Source organism: Heteronotia binoei, chromosome 8, assembly GCF_032191835.1.
Source record: "Heteronotia binoei isolate CCM8104 ecotype False Entrance Well chromosome 8, APGP_CSIRO_Hbin_v1, whole genome shotgun sequence".
Taxonomy (NCBI): domain Eukaryota; kingdom Metazoa; phylum Chordata; class Lepidosauria; order Squamata; family Gekkonidae; genus Heteronotia; species Heteronotia binoei.
The window spans coordinates 10,129,572-10,149,287 of record NC_083230.1 but is presented as its reverse complement, the minus strand read 5'-3'; the positions used below and the strand labels follow the sequence as shown (position 1 = coordinate 10,149,287).

Here is a 19,716-nt window from a genome sequence, read left to right as displayed (position 1 = left end):
AAATCCTGAATGATTTTGATTTCTTCATTCTTCTTAAAGTTGTGTAATTCCCCAGTAGCCCCTTTAATAAAGTTTTAATGTGTGGAAGTGGGCAGTTGAAACCTTTCATGGACTGGAGATGAACAACATCCTATCAAGCCTTTATTAAGGGGAATTATATTTTTTTCTCCAGGTTGTTGGCAACTTCACTTTGTCATGAAAACTCATGCCATAATAAATCCCTTAGTCTTTAAGGTTACACAAGATCCTTAAATTATTTTTTGTTGTAGCAAAATAAGACACACAGCTGTTCTCCTGGAATTAAATGTAGGGGTGTTATTTCTGAGCATAAATGCATAGCTGCAAATTAACTGTTTTGAAAACCACTCCAAATATTACAATTACATGTCTTGCAATAGATTCATAATGCCAAAATCCAAAAGTACACCAGTCCAGGATTCAGATATTGTTGATTTGCTCCACAGGCCAGAAAGATACTTGTAGTAGGCCCAAATTTGCCTTTCCCATTAATCTTGCAATAGTTCTAGGTAAAATTGGTCTGACTAGAGTTAACTGTCTCTGTGTCTATGAAGTCCAGTCTGAATACATGATTATCTAGATTGCATTTTTCATACCACTGCATAGTCACAACCAACTCGTATTTGGAAATAGACATAAAGGTCTTCAAAATGCAAGAAGACTGGATAGCAGAGTGCCCTGACGCCTGGATCGTCTTGTTTTAGAGACTAAGCACTAGAAAGGTACGAGGGTAGCTAAGGCTAGATTCTCAAAAGTTATTTCTAAGGCCGGGTTCAAAAATCAGCTGAAGAGTTTGTGTGTATGTTTTAAAGGCAGTGATAATTAATGTAGATCAAAAGATCCATAACAAAATAGGGTGAATTTATTATATGCTCTGCTGCATTTATTCCTACCACACAAACCCCATTTGAGGCTAGCAGCTATCACGGAAAAAATACCCACGAATTTAAATAAACCATTTTAAAATAAGAGCTCTGGGCTCATCTGCTAACATATCTTAAATGAGACCTCAAGGGTAGTGAGAAGCATGAGAGGTGCTGTGTTGCCAGGGAGAGACAGCAGAGAGATTCATCACCATATAAGCAGTACAGTCGATTACAAGAGCATGGGAGAAAGCTGCTCATTCAGTAGCAAGTATTCAATGTGCACAATTGGGAGGAACACTTTAATTGGGAGGAACAGCCTTCCGGTTCCAGACTCACTAAAGCAGTTAGTAAGCTATAACCTCCACTAGGTCATGTTGAGTGTGCAACCCTGAAGTCAGAGTGTTCTTTCCATTCTAAAAACTGACTTTAAAATTGTCAGCTTCAAAAGGCTTGAAAAGAATATACAGTGTAGGCTTTAGAAGACACTCAGTGCAGTCCCTGAGAACCAGATAATGTCACAGCCTTTGGCAATCTGGACAAAACAAAGCAAGACATTTAGAACTCATAGGACCAAGCTAAAGTGTCTGAGCCATGGACACAGATCCCATCTCTGACCATTTTACTCCAATGCTGTAGTTAAAATCTGAGAGCAAGTTTTACTTCTTACAGAGTACAGCACCTAAACACATGTTTCATTAGAAAAGCCCCATCTTTTTTGCAATTTGTATCACATCAAATCAAATCAAATTTGTATGCTAGAACTATTAAATAATGCCCCTGGAGACTTGTGGTGACTTCTGTAGTCTGTTAGAAGCAGAAGTCTCTTAGTTGGATATTTAGAACTCTTTTTTCTCCCAGTTGAGGCCCAAGGTGGATTGCATCATCATTCTTAAATTCCCCCTTTTATTCTTACTACAACCACCCTGTGAGGTAGGTTAGGAACACACTGAGAAGGCAACTGGTCCAAGATTGCCCAGTGAGCTTGCATGGCAACATGGGGATTCAAACCTAGTTCTCTCAGATAATCTGCCGCACTAACATCACACTATACTACGCTTGCTCTCTTATTTACATTTAAGGCTTCTGCTGGCTGTTTTAAACGTTCTGTGATTTATATGGTTTTTACAATGCAGTCCTATGTAGGATTACATTCTTCTAAATTCATTGACTAACTGTTAAGGATTGTTGTGTTAATCTGTTACTCAACTTGAATCCCGGTTGCCTGGGAGAAAGGTAGGCCTATGCATGTTTTAAGTAAATACAAAATTAATGTCTATGTATCTGAAAGTTTGGAAGACTGAAAGAGCATAACATCATGTGCAAAAGAAGCTTACCTCAGGTCGGTCGCACTGTCAGCCTACCCTACCTATTTGGTGTAGTGGTTAAGTTTGGTGTAGTGGTTAAGTGTGTGGACTCTTATCTGGGAGAACCGGGTTTGATTCCCCACTCCTCCACTTGCACCTGCTGAAATGGCCTTGGGTGGGTCAGCCATAGCTCTGGCAGAGGTTGTCCTTGAAAGGGCAGCTGCTGTGAGAGCCCTCTCCAGCCCCACCCACCTCACAGGGTGTTTGTTGTGGGGGAGGAAGGTAAAGGAGATTGTGAGCAGCTCTGAGACTCTTCGGAGTGGAGGGCGGGATATAAATCCAATATCTTCATCTACCTCACAGGGTGTCTGTTGTGGGGGAGGAAGGGAAAGGAGACTGTGAGCCGCTCTGAGACTCTTCGGAGTGGAGGGCGGGATATAAATCCAATATCTTCTTCTTCTTCTACCTTACAGGCTTGCTGTGAGAATTAAAAATTGGCAAGGTGGGGAGAACGACTTTGCAAGCTGCTTGGGGCCCAATTGGAGAGAAAGGCAGGATATAAATATCTACATAAAGAGAAAAAGAAATATGGACGGGCTGTGGACTCACGCAGCCCCTTAGCTAGTTTGGCATCAGTTTCTCAAGACAATATAATTATACCATTCTCTCCTTTTTATCGCCTTGCTTACCTATTGAAACAAACAGCTTATACTGAGTAAGAACTTAGCAATCAGAGAATGTCAGGGAAGACCATGAGAAGTGTCATAGCGGCTCTTAGAGCGGCACTGGCCTTTTCTCTTGACAGCTTTTGCTCTTTGTGGATAGAGCCATTTTCACCCCAACTTCAGAGTTAGGCCTTAAGAGTGTCCTGTCGGTGAGAGCTATTCTCTCACTTAGGGTTGCCAATCCCCAGTTGGGGGCAGGGGATTCCTTGGATTGGAGGCCAACTCCCTGCTTCAGGGTTATCAGAAAGCAATGGGTGGGGAGAGGGAAACGTCTGCTGGGTGCTCCATTATACCTTATGGAGACCAATTCCCATAGGGTATAATGGAGAATTAATTGGGGGGTATCTGGAGCTTGGGGGAAGGCTGATTTTAGGTAGAGGCACCAAATAGTCAGCATAGTATCTAGTGCCTCACCTCAAAACACACCCCAAGTTTCAAAAAGTTTGAACCAGGGGGTTCAGTTCTGTGAACTCCCAAAGAAAGTGCCCCTATCTTTCGTTATTTCCAAATGGAGGCAAGACATGTAAAAGGTGTGCGGTCCCTTTAAATGTGATTGCCAGAACTCCCTTCAGAGATCAATCGTGCTTGCCACACCCTTTCTTCTGGCTCCACCTCCCAAAGTCTCCTGACTCCACCCCCAAAGTCCCCAGATATGGCAACCCTACTCTCACTAGACTGAGCAGCGTATTGTTTGGTGAGGAAATATGAACTGGGTTGGTGGCTCTCGGTGAGTGAAGCTAAAAGAGTCACACAGTTGCCATGACAGCGCTATGACTGGTGGTAGCAGGAAGGCCAAACCTTCAGCCAAACTCTGGGAAGCAGAGCGTTAGGCAGCCAGAGTAGTCAGGATTTTAGGACTTTGCCAGGGGTTTTTTTTTTGTCCCATCTCCTATCTTTTTAAATTTTAACACTTTTTGTTAATTTTTACCGTTTTCGCACACAGTTTATCTCGCAGTCACAATCCTGTTCCCTCCGCAGCGTCCGGTCGGATTTCGCACCAGCTGCGCCGGAGTTACAGGAAGTGCCGCGGCTTTTGCGTAGCAAACGTAAACCGCTAAAACCCAGTTTACGTTTGCTACGCAAAAGCCGCGGCACTTCCTGTAACTCCGGCGCAGCTGGTGCGAAATCCGACCGGACGCTGCGGAGGGAACAGGATCGTGACTGCGAGGTAAGCTGTGTGCGAAAACGGTCTGTAACACGGTTTTATTAAGAAGCAAAAAGGGTGGGACAGCCTTTCTCAACCAAGCGATGGGGGTTGGGGAGGGACGGTGGCTCAGTGGTAGAGCATCTGCTTGGGAAGCAGAAGGTCCCAGGTTCAATCCCCGGCATCTCCAACTAAAAGGACCCAGGCAAATAGATGTAAAAACCCTCAGCTTAAGACCCTGGAGAGCCGCTGCCAGTCTGAGTAGACAATACTGACTTCAGGGAGGGACAGTGGCTCAGTGGTAGAGCATCTGCTTGGAAAGCAGAAGGTCCCAGGTTCAATCCCCAGCATCTCCAACTAAAAGGGCCCAGGCAAATAGATGTAAAAACCCTCAGCTTAAGACCCTGGAGAGCCGCTGCCAGTCTGAGTAGACAATACTGACTTCAGGGAGGGACAGTGGCTCAGTGGTAGAGCATCTGCTTGGGAAGCAGAAGGTCCCAGGTTCAATCCCCAGCATTTCCAAAAAAGGGTCCAGGCAAATAGGTGTGAAAAAACCTCAGCTTGAGACCCTGGAGAGCCGCTGCCAGTCTGAGAAGACAATACTAAAGGGGATGAATGATGGCTCAGTGGTAGAGTATCTGCTTAGGAAGCAGAAGGTCCCAGGTTCAATCCCTGGCATCTCCAAAAAAGGGTCCAGGCAAATAGGTGTGAAAAACCTTAGCTTGAGAGTCCCTGGAGAGCCACTGCCAGTCTGAGAAGACAATACTGACTTTGATGGACCAAAGGTCTGATTCAGTATAAGGCAGCTTCATATGTTCATATGTCCATTTTAATGTCTGCCTGGACAGGGGAGTGTGCAGGAGGTAGATGAGAATCATATCACCATAGCTGGCTTTGTATAGAAAGTCTGGATTTTAGCATTCATACACATTCATTACAGAACTTACTTAAGAAGTGTTGTATAATTTAAACGAAATCATTATTTCTGTTTCATAGTTGGGGTTATGAGAGACTGTGTCCTGCCCCAAGTAAGGAATTGAACCTTTGGCACAAAAAGGAAATAAATCAGAGTCTCCCAAAACTTTCTCCGCAGGGTCACATTAGCATTTTGAAGGCCTAGTTCTCAACAAGGTGGAAAAAACTAGGTTGGGGCAGAACCGACTGCTATAGGGATTCACATAACAGGCATGCTCAATTGAAATGGTTTGGACACAGATTCACAGCCTTCTGAGGCATTTTTCTAAGGGCAGAGAGAACAAACTTGAAAGTCTACTTCTCTTTGTCTTGACTATAGTTTCATATAACCCCCAAAGCATACTTCCTCCACACAGAAAAGGAGATGTTTTAGGAGTTTTTTCCCACAGCGTGGCCCACTTCTGGAGCTGGAGCCAGATTGGAAGAAAATGCCTTCTGTGATGGAACATGGCGGGGGGTGGAACGGACAAGAAAGGGAAGCAGGATTCAATGCGCTGTTATGTAAATGAGACTCTGCCAAAATCTCTGCCTTATATCTAAAAGGGGGAGATACTGTATATAGTAGACTGATGTGTAAAATGTTACAGAAAGAAAGTGACCATAAGATTAATTGCGGAGTCCTGAATATGATGACACACTGAGAGATCCTGCACCGGATTTCCAAGGGTTTTCTGTTTGGTTGTTTATACTTCATTGTAGTGCATGCGGGGCACACTATTTTGAGGTTTTCTGGAGTCTTAACCATTTCCCCAGTACTACTACCACTTAGGGTTGCCAAGTCCAATTTAAGAAATATCTGGGGACTTTGGGGGTGGAGTCAGGAGACTTTGGGGGTGGAGCCAGGAGACATTAGGGGTGGAGCTAAGATCAAGGCTGTGACAAGCATAATTGAACTCCAAAGGGAGTTCTGGCTGTCACATTTAAAGGGACGGCACACCTTTTCAATGCCTTCCTTCCACAGGAAGTAATGAAGGATAGGGGCACCTTCTTTTGGGGCTCATAGAACTGGACCTCCTGGTCCAATCATTTTGAAACTTGGGGGATATTTTGGGGAGAGGCACTAGATGCTATACTGAAAATCTGGTGCCTCTACCCCAAAAAGCCCTCCCAGAGTCCCAGATACCCATGGATCAATTCTCCATGATTTTCTATTAGAATAAATCTCCATAGGGAATAACAGAGTTCCCAGCAGACATTTCCCTCCCCCCGCTTTCTGACGACCCTGAAGCGGGGGGAGGGCCTCCAAACCGGGGGATCCCCTGCCCCCACCTGGGGATTGGCAACCCTACTACTGCTGCTGCTGCTGCTACTCATCATCATCAATTGGACTTCTAGCCTGCCTTACCGTGCAGGTTACAACAATAAATATTGCCATGATTTAAAGTCTCCCCTGCCCCACAACTGCTGTGTGTCCTGCTAGAGAAAACATATTCATACTTTTTAGATCATGAAAACAATATAGTGGGAAAAAAATTGTTTAACAGCTTCCCCCAGTGCCACTTCTTCTAACCTTGTGGCTGACTGAAATTAAAAATCCCCCCATACATCAGAGATGCAGTAATGAATTCCCAGTTTAAAGATCCGGATATAGCCAGGGATCATTTTGTAGAAAAAGAGGTGGTGGAGCTCATCCAGGGATTGTTATGCAGCTGCACATACTATTCAATGGACAAGGTGGTGGAACTCTCAGAAGGAGGAGGTGGAACTCTCAGAAAGGTTCAGGAGATGCACTCCTGTGAGCTCCCACTGAATCTGAGGCCTGGATATAGCTCTTCCTAGTAAAAAAGTATCTGAAAAGAGCCTCTTCTACTATGCCGCAGGCTGTCAAGAGCTTTTTTCCCCCTTTCGAGTTGATGCTAAAACTCAGGTTAAGTCTTCAGTTTTCCTGGTTATTAATGCTACTATGCAATATTAATATCTGAACAAATATAGAGATTTTGCAGTATTATTATATTATAAAATTATTATTGTTATTGCAACAGGCAGATTTTAGTTTGCGATATATGCATGGTTTTCTTATTCCTTTGACCTGTTTTGACAGAAGTGGACAAGAGTGTCTGGAAAACATACAACAACCGTTGCTTTCATATAACATTTTAGTGGTATTGTTTCCAGTGGACAATTCTATATTGGTCAGTTGCTGAATTGTTTAATTCTTTGGAATTCAGTACATGTTAGATTTCATGTGCTTGGTTAATTTGTGCAGGATAATCCTGTCTAATAACTTGGCATAGAATAGATTATAACATCATTTATAATAGCTTTTCTGGAAATTCATTATGATTCCGTATTAAACCACAATAATTTTATTTATATAAATATATTAAGGTTCCAAAAATAAAGCAATTTTTCTTTTAAATCTTTCAAGGAAAAGAATCATATTCACCAAGGAGAGAAGAAAGCAGAAGGTATGTAGTGCTTTGGTAACACAGACTTTTTTGGCTCCTATAGTGATGATAGATAGAGCGAAGTGTGGACTTCAAGCGAAGACATTCTCTGTTGTGCCAGGGATTATATTTAAATTTGCCTTTAAAAACCACAGGAGAGGAGGGGTTAAGAAGGGAAATAACATTAGAGACAAGGTTGTCATAGGAGGAGATAACTTCCGTGGGATTCATGGAAGACATAAGGGAGAGGCGTAAATCCTCAAGTGCTTGCTCGTTGATTATTAGCTGGGTTCTCACAGCAAGGTTGCGTGACCAAGTAAGTCTGGGGAGGGACCCAGCGGATGTGTCTGCCCTTACACAGGCTGGGTTATCATCATGAGGTAATGTAGTGCTTATATTGAATCAGAGGCTCCAAATAACTATCTGTTTGTCTCTATATACCTCAGTTGTACATTGACACAAGCATATAAGGTATTAGACCAGTGAGGACAACACAAAATCACTAGGAAGGTTTCCCATTTCAAAATCTTGAGAAGACCTCATCAAATAACTCTAGACACCTAGAATGGAATACACCCATCAACATTGCCCCACTCTCCACATCAAAAGTTTTGGTCAGCTTTTCCAAATGGTTCCACAGGAAATAAAGATGTCAAGAGTATTTCAAAAGTTTTCAAAATGGAGCGCTCTAGTGATTATTCTGCAAGAACAACACATGGTTTTCTAGAGTAGCTGAATGTACACACTAGACCGACATGTGCATTCATAATTACTGACATCCTTACATTTTTGTCTGAGGTAACTGGAATGCAGGTTAACAGGGGAATGCTAAACCATTACACAAATTCAATGGGCTAAGATGGGTAAGGCTTGCACTATAAATTTCTTATGTAGAGCAAGTAAAGATTTGTTTTATGAGAGGAAAAAAGGGACGTCATATTCAGAAACCTACATTCGTGTTTTCTTTATAATGTTTTCAAAAAATGGCCTTAACTCAGGAAAATAAGTAACAGTGTACTCTCCGTCATCTCCAGTTAAAAGGATCGAGGAGCAGGTGATGCGAAAGACCTCTGCCTGAGACCCTGGAGAGCTACAGTCACTCTGATTAGGCAATACTGATTTTGATGGACCAAGGGTCTGATGCAGTATAAGGCAGCTTCAGGTGTTCAGTATGTCCACCTGTTCTTTATTTGTAATTTTATGCAGAAATCCATTTTGAGTGGGTTAGATCCAAAGGTACACTTTGAGATGCATGTGGGAGTATTCAGTTAGGACTGGGGACACAAGGACACTCTCTCAGCTTGACCTACCTCTCGGGACTGTCGTGAGGATAAAATAGAGGAGAGTTGAACTATGTACACCACCTTCAGCTCCTTAGAAAAAGGACAGAGAAAATGTGATAAGCAAAACCTACACATTACAGCACTAGGCCAGTTCCTCCTCTAAACAAGCATTTGAGGAATAGTTATGGTAGCTAACCCCCCCCCTTTTCCTTTTGTTTCTCTCGATCCAACCCAATGTTTATAGCTCAACCCCCACTCAGCTCTTAGTGTATGTTCTATATCGCTGTCATTTCTCAACAAGTTATCCACTTTTACAGAAGCATCTTTGCAGAGATCCTGTGCTCCTAAAGTGATGAGATCTAGACAATTCCTGTGGCTTAAATGAGGAGATTTCTGGTGGTCTTAAATCTGTTCAGCATCGGCAATGCTCCTTTAAGCTGCAGCTCTCTTTTCGTTTTGGAGAGTTTGTGTCGATTAATTGTGAAGAAACTCATTAGTTTGCGTTACATAATTCCACTTAAAACAAAATGAATGACCAGATTTTTTTAAAAAAAAATGGATTTAGTATAATGAATAGTTCGATGAAAACATAAGTACGCAGCAGCAGTGATAAAGTCAAATTAACTGCTAGGGATTATTCAGGAAGGCACGGATAATAAAACGGTCTGCCTCTTAATGCCCTTATGGTGCAGCTCCCCAGAATGAGTTAAGCAATACAAAATAACCACCGGAAGCAATAAAACTTCCACGCAAAGCATGTAAATATGAGTTGACTTTGGACATTTTCTTTAACATGCAGGAGATGGTAGGACTTTGGCTTACTCTCTGTGGGTCTAGTGGGTGAACCAACAGCGGTGGCTCCCCTTTACTGCGTCAATAAAAATGAATCCAGATCTTAGGTAAATCCTGGATGCATAGGCCTGGCTTCAATCAGGGCCTCAGCATGGGAACCAGAGACAAAGAACCATGCACAAAGAGCCCTTGGGCTCAGGCCAAAGGTTTGCACCTCTGGCATGGCCCAGAATAAATATCTGCAAGCAGAGGAGGAACACAATCTTAAGTCAGTCTCCCTTGCATCTAATAAATAGGTTCATTTAAATGTGCTGAAACAGGAAATACAAATATTTTTTTCTGTAGTTGTGTTTTATTTATTTATTTATTTAGAACATTTATTAGCCACCTTTTTACCTTGCAGAACTCAAGGTGGCTTACAATGTAAATGAAACAATGATAAAAATACAATATTTATAATCTCAATTAGGACTCCCGATAAATAAAAACTGCATCAGTCAAATGCAGTCCTAAATAAAACGGTCTTCAACTGCCTCCTGAAGATGGACGAGGTCAGGTGCACCTCCCTGGGGAGATTCTTCCATAATCATGAGGCTGCCAATGAAAAGCTCCTTTGTCATGTGTCCACCAGATGAGCTGCTTTGATTGATGGGACAGTCAGGAGGGTATCTCCCTTTGATCTTAATTCCTGGACAGGAAAGTGTGGGTGCTTCAGATACCCTGGTCCCAAGTCATGTAGGGCTTTAAAGAACAAAACTAACACCTTGAAGTGGATAGATAGCTGTCACATTCTCAGGGTGCAGGCAGGCAGGAGTCCAAAGCCAGTCCAAGGTCAAAGTCCAGGAAGTCAAGCAGGAGCCAAGTCACCAATGCAGAATCACAAACCGGAATCAGAAGTCAATGTCCAAAAGCCACAAGGTCAGGGTGCCAAGGAAATCAAGCAGGTCAGGATCAGGAATCAGGAAGGAGTGTGGATGCAAGCTAGAGGATAGACTTGTTGCTTCCACAAGGTTATCAGGTCCTGGGTGGGAGCTATATGGAAGTCTAAATCAGCCTGCTCCCTGAGTGGCAGTGACTCTGCTAGAACTCAGGGCTGAGAGACCTGAAGCATCGGCGTGCCTCATGTCTTCGCTCTGAAAGTTCTTTCCGGAGCCTGCTTCGAACTCTTGAGATGGGAGGAGGGAGCTTGGAGGAGATTGATCATCAACAGCTGACACTGGTGCCTGGAGAGTGATTGATGGGCCAGCTGCTGGTTGTTCAGCTGAGGAACTGGCTGGCAACTCTTCCAGGTCTGTTAACTCTTCCAGCTCCTCCTCATCAGGGCTCATGACAGATAGCCAATGTTGTAGTGTTGGGTCATATGTTTCCAGTAGCTGACCCCAAACAGCCCTCTAGTTGCAACTTCTGAGCACTCTTCAAGGGTAGCCCCAAGAAAAGTGTATTGCAAAAGTCCAGTCTAGATGTAGCTGAGGCATGGATCATTGTCTAAATCTGACTGGACCAGGAACAAGGGCAGCTGACACATCAGCCAAAGCTAGGCAAAAACACTTCAAGTCTCTGCAGCCACCTGGTTTTCTGAAGTGGCCACTGTGCCAAGCAGCACTCCCAAGCTGCAAACCTAGCTTTTCAAGGGCGTTATAATCCTATCCAAGACATGAGTGATCTCAAGTTCCCAGTCTGTCTTTCTACTAACCAAGAGAACCTCTTGTCAGGATTAAGTTTCAGCTTGTTTATCCTCGTCCATCCAGATATTAGATGATGCGGGGATAAGATCGAACCCATGGAATCCATAGGACAACGGCCTTGCTTCAGAGCAGGAATCCCCCAACACGACCTTCTGAGATCAACCCCCAAATAGGATTCGAACCACCGTAACATGGAGGCCCTTAGTCCCCGTGCTAAGAGGTGGCTCAGTAGGATACTATGGTTGATAGTATGAAAGGACTCCTGAAAGTATGAGTGATCCAGCAGGGTCACATTCTCAAGGTTCCCGATCAAGGTTATTAGCAAGATGACTAAAGCAGTTTCTATTCCAAATCCTGGTCTAAAGCCAGATCGATATGGGTCCAAAAACGAATTCCCCTCCCAAGAACCCCTGGAGCTGAGAAGCACCTTGACAAAGAATGGAAGAGAAGTGGGGTACTTTGTGTCGTGAAAAGCCCTGCTGTCAGGATGCTTCATTCCATCTTGGCCAAGATTGGACCTTGAGGAAAATTTGTCTTTAATTGGGCAATTTGGATTTAACTGTCCAGCAGGAGAATTAGGAAGTGCTGACCTACATTTTCCCCCGTGTTGGATGCATAGTGTCAAGATAACAATTTGCTTGATTACTTCAGAGGACAAAGACGGTGGAGTGCCTGGTGGCTGTGTCTGGGGAGGCTGATAGCTTTTTGATAAGGATGATTACCTGGTGGATCCTCCCATGCATTAGGTTATTATTAGTTCTGATTGCTGAGACTTCACTGGAATCTTAGGTGGGGAGGCACCTGATATGATTACCTGTCAGGAGACCCTCCTCTGCACAGTGGGGCTGGGGCTTTATTGACATGTAAGAAGTGCCTTTGGGCTAGGGTTGCCAAGTCCAATTAAAGAAAAATCTGGGGACTTTGGGGGTGGAGCCAGGAGACTTTGGGGGTGGAGCCAGGAGACATTGGGGGTGGAGCCAAGAAAAAGGATGTGACAAGCATAATTGAACTCCAAGGGAGTTCTGGCCATCACATTTAAAGGGACAGCACACCTTTTAAAATTCCTTTCTTCCATAGGAAATAATGAAGTATAGGGGCACCATCTTTTGGGGCTCATAGAATTGGACCCTCTGGTCCAATCGTTTTGAAACTTGGGGGGTATTTTGGGGAGAGGCACTAGATGTTATACTAAAAATTTGGTGCCTCTACCTCAAAAAATAGCCCCCCCAGAGCCCCCAATACCAACGGATGAATTCCCTATTATTCCCTATGGGAATCGTTCTCCATAGGGAATAATAGAATGCCCAGTAGACATTTCCCTCCCCCCCCCCACGCTTTCTAAAAGTGGGGGAGGGCCTCCAAACCAGGGAATCCCCTGCCCCCTCCCTCACACACACACACACACACACACTTACCAGATCTTCTTCCAGAGAACTCTTGCTGTGAAAGTGAAAGCAAAAGAAAGGGCGGGGCTGTTCTCCCAAGCCCTTCCTGCTCCCTGCCCAGCCTTAAAGCGGCAGACATTTTACAAACGGCTCAGGAGCACTATAATGAAGCCTACAGGTATGTTCTCCCCCCCCTCCACCCCCCGCTTCCCACTTCTTGAAGACCGGGAGATGAGGCTACAAACCCAGGGGACTCCCGCCAGAGCAGGAGGGTTGGGAAGCCTACTTTGGGCAGGCAGAAATTTATCGGAACCCTATCCTTACTGCTACATGTGCTCTTCCTGTCCAGGAGGAGATAGAAACGGCCTTTACATTTGCAGTGTGTTTGGGGGGGTTTCTCACGTTGGGAGTCTATAGATATCAGACTCCTTTCCTGCAGAAGCTCCTTCAGAACAGCTGTTCTCTTTTTCTGCAAAAGGTTCCAGCTATTTTGAAGCTCTTCCCTTCCCATCTGCCAACATAAAATTTCAGTTGAGCCTTAGGATGATGTGAAATATTAATATAACTGATGCCCTGCATTTCTAGTTTGAAAATCTATATTGGTGTAAGATTTTTCCTGTCTCTTTCAATGTAATAGGATTTTTTTGAAAAGAAAAGGCTGAAGTCTAAGATGAATGTGTTGGGAGCATCTCCCCCTAAGCGCTCTGTCATCAGTTTAGATCTCCTCAATCTGCATGTTGTCAACCAGATATCTACCAAGAAAAATCATCTTGGTGAGTTTAACGGCAAGTTCAATTCCCAGTCTTCGATAATAAAACTTTAATCCCATCATAATTTTAAAATTTCTTTCTCCTATGTGGCTTGATGAAGATTTCCATCTGTCTGGTTTATATGTTTTGGTTATTTTCCCATTTTTTGTGGAGAAAAACATTAGAAAGTTTGTCAAATCTTAGAATTCAGCGAAATTATCAAAGTGGGTTTGTATAATGGAGCCCAGAAGCAAGTATTGGGGGAGGGTGAGAAAGAAAGAGCACAATAAAATGTAGAGGTTCTGGAGCTCCATTCCTGTGAGCTCCTGCCCAAAATGAGGCCTGTTGATAATTTAAACAGCATTTAATGTAATAAAACATCACTAAACTTTCAACTATTCTGTGCTCCACTAACCACTCCATCAGATCTGAATTAACGACATGCTCATTCAGAGTTTTCTCACTAGAAATGAAAATGCAATAGTCAAGAAACCATCACTGATAGTGTTATGTTAGCACATCAACAATGACAAATAGAATGCTAACTGAAACTCGTTGTTGCATATTCTCGTCGAGTGACTGGAGGCCTCTCTTCTTCCATTCATTGAAAGAACTTCTGACCGTTTTATTACAGGCAAAGTTCAAAAACCAGTTCATGTGGATATTAACCAAGCGCCTGGGAGGTGGCGCAGTATAGAACTCCCCAAAACACCAGAGCGTAAACCACCAATGCTGTTCCTTGATGATATCCAGAACAGGTACATGTCCACGTACAGTGATCCTTTGAAACATTTTTCACGTATAATAGATGTATAGATATTATATAAATGTATATGAAGTTCCATCAGTTATGTGTACCATCTCCTTTAGGTACAGGGCATTCTACATGTGATTCAAACAAAATACTTTAAACTTGAAAGATCTTTTTTCCCTTTCTTCTCACCCTTTTTCTTGTTTTCTTACCATGTAGCCTGATGAAGAGTTGTGGAGAACCCACCGACAGGGACATTTTGTTTGGTTTTTAAAAGATTATACTTTAATATACTTGGCTATTTTTACTTCAGTAGCCTAGCATGGCTATCCCTCTGGAACAGGTCAATTTTTTTTTTTAAGCTAGCTTTGCCACAACTTTGGGATACCAAGCATACCTCTTACCCAGGCCTTTAGAGATGAAAATCCTCAAATCGTTAATAATGTTGGGAACAAAGCAATTTATTTGTTTCCCTTACCCATTTTATTAATAGGCTACAAAAAGAAGTGCCAGAAAACAGAAGAAAATATCTTTCAGAAAAAGAGAATTTCCAGTTTGAGGTAAGCTACATGTAATTATCTTCTTACTAAGCCCTCTTATTCTCATCATAATATTCTGCACCCATAGATTAGTTCTTGAGGTGATTCCCACGGGAGTTTGAACAATAAAAAGCTGTGTCACAGTAACTTACAGGCAGCTATAATACAGCTGCCTTTCCCAAAATTATAAACCCATAAGCATGAATATACAGTGAAAACATGATCTTAAAACAGCATTTATAAACACATATTGAGCACTATATGTTAACAGATACTTCCATGAAAAGAGACTGTTTTGGATTGCAGATGAAAGGATCTCCTGAAGAAACTTTGTTCTCATGTCATTGGGATCACCTATGGTTTACAAAGTTAAGCAGGTGTCCAGAAAGAATATATCTTATTTGTTATTCTGACCTGTTAAAAAAGAATGATTGTGTCATCGAGTCACAGCCAACGTATGGCAACCCCCCGAGAGTTTTCAAGGAAAGGGATGAACAGAGCTGTTTTGCCATTGCCTGCCTCTGCATAGCAACCCTAGATTGCCTTGGTGGTCTCCCACCCAAGTACTAACTACAGCTGAGGTAGCTTAGACTCCGGGCGTTTTCGCACTCACCTTCAGCCGGCGCGACCCCCCTCTTCACCGCGCAGGATCTGCGCGGATTTCGCACTAAATGCCGCGGAGCAGCCTTTTGCACCGGAAACTTCCGGCGCAAAAGCCGCTCAAACATAAACCGCCAAAAAGCAGTTTCCGTTTGCGCGGCTTTTGCGACGGGAGTTTCCGGCTCTTCCGGCTGCTCCGCGGCATTTAGTGCGAAATCCGCGCAGATCCTGCGCGGTGAAGAGGGGGGTCGCGCCGGCTGAACGTGAGTGTGAAAACGCCCTCTGAGATCTGACAAGATCAGGCCAGCCTGGGCCATCCAGGTTAGGGCTGATACCCCCCCAGTGTTATTTATGTAGCTAAAGGTGTGTCATGTCTGTACCCAGTTAACCAGACTCCTGATGTGAGCATGTGGCCTTTACAAAGCACTCTTTGCTCCCAGAAAATTGGATCTGTCTGGATCTATCTCAGCTTGCTCCATGACTGAAGAGCTCAGTTTGGCTCTAGTAGCCACTGAAACAAGGTGATGTTCTCAGAGTTATCCAGGTTCTGTGGTTTGTTTCCAGGCAAGTCTGGACCCTTGCCCCGCAGTCTGACCACTTCCTAAACTTGACTCTGTCCTGTAGGCATTCAGCCAGAACTAGGCAAAATTGCACTCTCCAGCTCTGTCATAATGAACTTAACTAAAGGACAACTTCAACTAGTTAAAAGCTATTTTAATAGACTGTTTATACAGTAGTATCAGGCATTTTACAGAGGGTGTTTTCGCACTCACGTTTTACTGGCGCCACGACCCTCCTGACGCCGGCGAATCTGCATGGATTTCGCAACAGAAGCGCCGGCGCTCCCAGAAGCGCCGGCGCTTTCCGTCGCTAAGCCAGCGCAAACGTTTTCCTGCATCTTTGCGATTTCCGTTTGCGCTGGCTTAGCGACGGAAGTAGCCGGCGCTTCTGGGAGCGCCGGAGCTTCTGTTGCGAAATCCATGCAGATTCGCCGGCGTCAGGATGGTCGTGGCGCCAGTAAAACGTGAGTGCGAAAACGGCCAGAGTAACATAAGCAAAACAAAACCCACAATCAATTCCACCTGCTCCAAGGATTTACATATTAGAAGTTAAATGCTAAATGTTGACACAATATTTTCCCCAGAAGGTAATGATTCAGAGTTAGAGAACCAGAAATAGTCTTGTCAGGTGCAGGGCAGGGCAAGCATCCACTGTGGCCTTGTGAACTGGACCTTACCTTCCTTCAAGTAAAACTTGCTTGAATTTCTCCCATGGGTGAACATAACGAAATGGGATATTTCCTTGGTGCTGGTGATATTTCCTTGGGAAGCTGAAAGGATTGGAACAAACAGGCTCATAAGTGTGTCCATGTTCCAGTTCCTAAAGGGATCAAAATGCTAAAGAACAGAAGTTGGAATGTTTTCCTGCTGGACTAACAAAGGAACGAGCACACAACCACTCTCATTGAATCCTAACTCTGTATTAGCAGTACACATCATGACCTAATCAAGAAAGCTAAGAAGCACTTGAGAGTGGAACATGTTAAAAATGGCTCCCTTTCCAACTGGAGGTACTTCCTCTTTAATTATTTATTGAAATCTTTAAAACTTTTTCACAGATTCTTTCCTTAAGAACATAAGAGAAACCATGTTGGATCAGGTCAACGGCCCGTTTAGTCCAACACTCTTTGTCACACAGTGGCCCAAAACCCCAGGTGCCATCAGGAGGTCCATCAGTGGGTCAAGGACACTAGAAGCCCGCACATTGTTGACCCAAGAACCAAGAATACAGAGCATCACTTGCCCCAGAGAGAGAGTTCCAACAATATGCTGTGGCTAATAGCCACTGATAGACCTCTCCTCTATCCAATCCCATCTTGAAGCTGGCTATGGTTGTAGCCACCACCGCCTCCTGTGGCAGTGAATTCCATGTGTTAATCACCCTTTAGCTGAAGTACTTCTTTTATCCGTTTTAACCCGACTGCTCAGCAATTTCATTGAGTGCCCATGAGTTCTTGTATTATAGTTAAGTGCGTGGACTCTTATCTGGGAGAACTGGGTTTGATTCCCACTTCTCCACTTGCACCTGCTGGAATGGCTTTGGGTCAGCCAGAGCTCTGGCAGAGGTTGTCCTTGAAAGGGCAGCTGCTTTGAGAGCCCTCTCAGCCCCACCCACCTCACAGAGTGTCTGCTGTGGGGGAGGAAGATAAAGGAGATTGTGAGCCGCTCTGAGACTCTGAGATTCAGAGCGGAGGGCGGGATATAAATCCAATATCTTCTTCTTCATCTTCTTCCTTAGTCTCTTACAACCAAAATATAGGAAATCCAATAAAAATCAGCATCCAAAAAATGCAAAAGTAAACAGATCCAACATAATTCGCATAGGACATGATGTATCAGTATCACATTCTGCTCTCTTTGAAACAAATACAACATATTGCTGGAACAAGATGACCTTTGCCAATCTTCTAAATACTGGTAGTGAGTGATCCGTATGGTCCACAGCCTTAATGCTGCCAATGAGAAGTGTTGTATCCCACCCCATTCTTCTGGTGGTGCTGGGGACAGACAGGGTAACATCTCATAAGATGATCTAAGACAAGGGTGGCAATCATGTGGCCCACAGGTTGGAACCAGCCCGTGCAGGCCTTGTATCCATCCCATGAGCTCTCTCTGGAGCTGCAGCTGTTGGTTGTCTCCTCCATCCTTCTTTGGGGAGAGTGGAAGGAAAGAGAGACAGCATGTGCTTGAGACAGACCAAAGCCCAAGGTGGTCCAGGAGTGCCTTTACAAACCCAATCAAGTTTTCTTCCAGGTATGAGCTTTTGTGTGCACGTACACGGCTTCTCTGGGGTGGCTGCTCCATTGCAGGCTGCCTCTCTCTGTCAATTGCAGAGGAGAGATTTTTTTTTTAAGTTCTCTTTGCTCTGTCAGCTGTCTCTCCCTGCCTCCATGGCACCTTTAAGACCCTTCATGGCACTTTTAAGACCAATAAAGTTTTGTTTCAGGCAGCTGAAAACTCCTTTGTAATAACATTCAGTTGGCTTTGAGCTGCTGCTTGTGGTTGCTTTTCCCTCGTATTACAGTGCAGAATTAAGATTCCTGGGCTGGTTGCTGAGAGAAGGAATTTCTCTGCTTTGGGCTTTATTGTTTGGCATATTAAACAGCCTTACTCTTGTGTGTGAACTCTGTAATCCCAGGAGGTCTCCAGCCATCACCTGGAGCTTGAGAAAAATGTAGGAGGCTGTAAAAAATTACTGTACAAAGAACAATTACACCTGCTGCAACATAGCTTCATACAAGAATTACACACCCTCCACAAACATGATATCAGTGCTTAATTGCACTCTGCAATATATTGAGTATTTACGTTCGTGGCGTTTAAAGGGGAAACATCACAATCAACTTTTTAACAACAATACTTCTAAGGGAAACATGCAAGCTTTGCCAGGTTTAAACAGCAATTACTTCTGTATGCAACATCCAAAGTTTGCAGTATACTCAACCAACAAAGATAACAGTCCCTGAATTAAGCGTAGGCTTAGAAGAATGAATCAAAGGTTGTTGCCAAAGGGTGATTAACATGTGGAATTCACTGCCACAGGAGGTGGTGGCGGCCACAAGTATAGCCACCTTCAAGAGGGGTTTAGATAAAAATATGGAGCACAGGTCCATCAGTGGCTATTAGCCACAGTGTATGTGTGTATATAAATTTTTTTGCCACTGTGTGACACAGAGTGTTGGACTTGATGGGCCGTTGGCCTGATCCAACATGGCTTTTCTTATGTTCTTATGTTCTAATCACCTGGAGCTTGGCAACCCTAGTTTTTGGGCCCCTGCAAAACTTTTCTTAAGCAAATACCCCACCAGCAGCAGCACATAAATACTAGCACTACCACTTCTCTGGATATCACACCTAATCTAATCAAGCTTGCTATTGTCATGCATCTGCTATTGCCTTTTGACACCTGGCATCACCTTTAGATAGATAGATAGATAGATAGATAGATAGATAGATAGATAGATAGATAGATAGATAGATAGATAGATAGATAGATAGATAGATAGATAGAGAGAGAGAGAGAGAGAGAGAGAGAGAGAGAGAGAGAGAGAGAGAGATAGATAGATAGATAGATAGATAGATAGATAGATAGATAGATAGATAGATAGATAAATTTATCGTCATTGTTCTCAAGAAAATGAGAGCAACGAAATGAAGTGCTCTTCCACAAACATACCAACACATCAACACCCACAAAAGGACATATACATAGACCATCTAAATGCATCTAAAAACACATAACCATTCATAACCCTGCATTTAGCTTAACCACGGCACTTGGATAGAAGCTGCCCTTGAATCTATTTGTCTTTGCCTTCAACACTCTATATCGCCTACCTGACGGTAAAATCTCAAATAGCAAGTAGCCCGGATGTGAAGGGTCCCTTAAGATCATTTGTATCTTCCTTCTACATCCCATATCATACAGATCCACCAATGAGGGGAGAGAACAT

General features: G+C 43.6%; 1 protein-coding gene and 1 non-coding gene across 2 annotated transcripts in view; both read left to right on the top strand.

Moving 5' to 3' along the window:
- Positions 1-4,664: 4,664 nt before the first annotated feature.
- TRNAP-AGG (transfer RNA proline (anticodon AGG)) lies at positions 4,665-4,741 on the top strand. Its single transcript has one exon. It is a non-coding gene; the product is annotated as a tRNA-Pro (tRNA).
- Positions 4,742-7,371: 2,630 nt separating this feature from the next.
- The window catches only part of REDIC1 (regulator of DNA class I crossover intermediates 1), a 54,632-nt gene continuing 42,287 nt past the window's right edge, over positions 7,372-19,716 (top strand). Inside the window, exons 1-4 of the mRNA XM_060246077.1 lie at positions 7,372-7,440; positions 13,202-13,337; positions 13,948-14,071; positions 14,558-14,624. Coding sequence (XP_060102060.1) covers positions 13,235-13,337; positions 13,948-14,071; positions 14,558-14,624 — 294 coding nt within the window. The 5' untranslated portion in view covers positions 7,372-7,440; positions 13,202-13,234. The remainder of the gene's footprint in view (positions 7,441-13,201; positions 13,338-13,947; positions 14,072-14,557; positions 14,625-19,716) is intronic.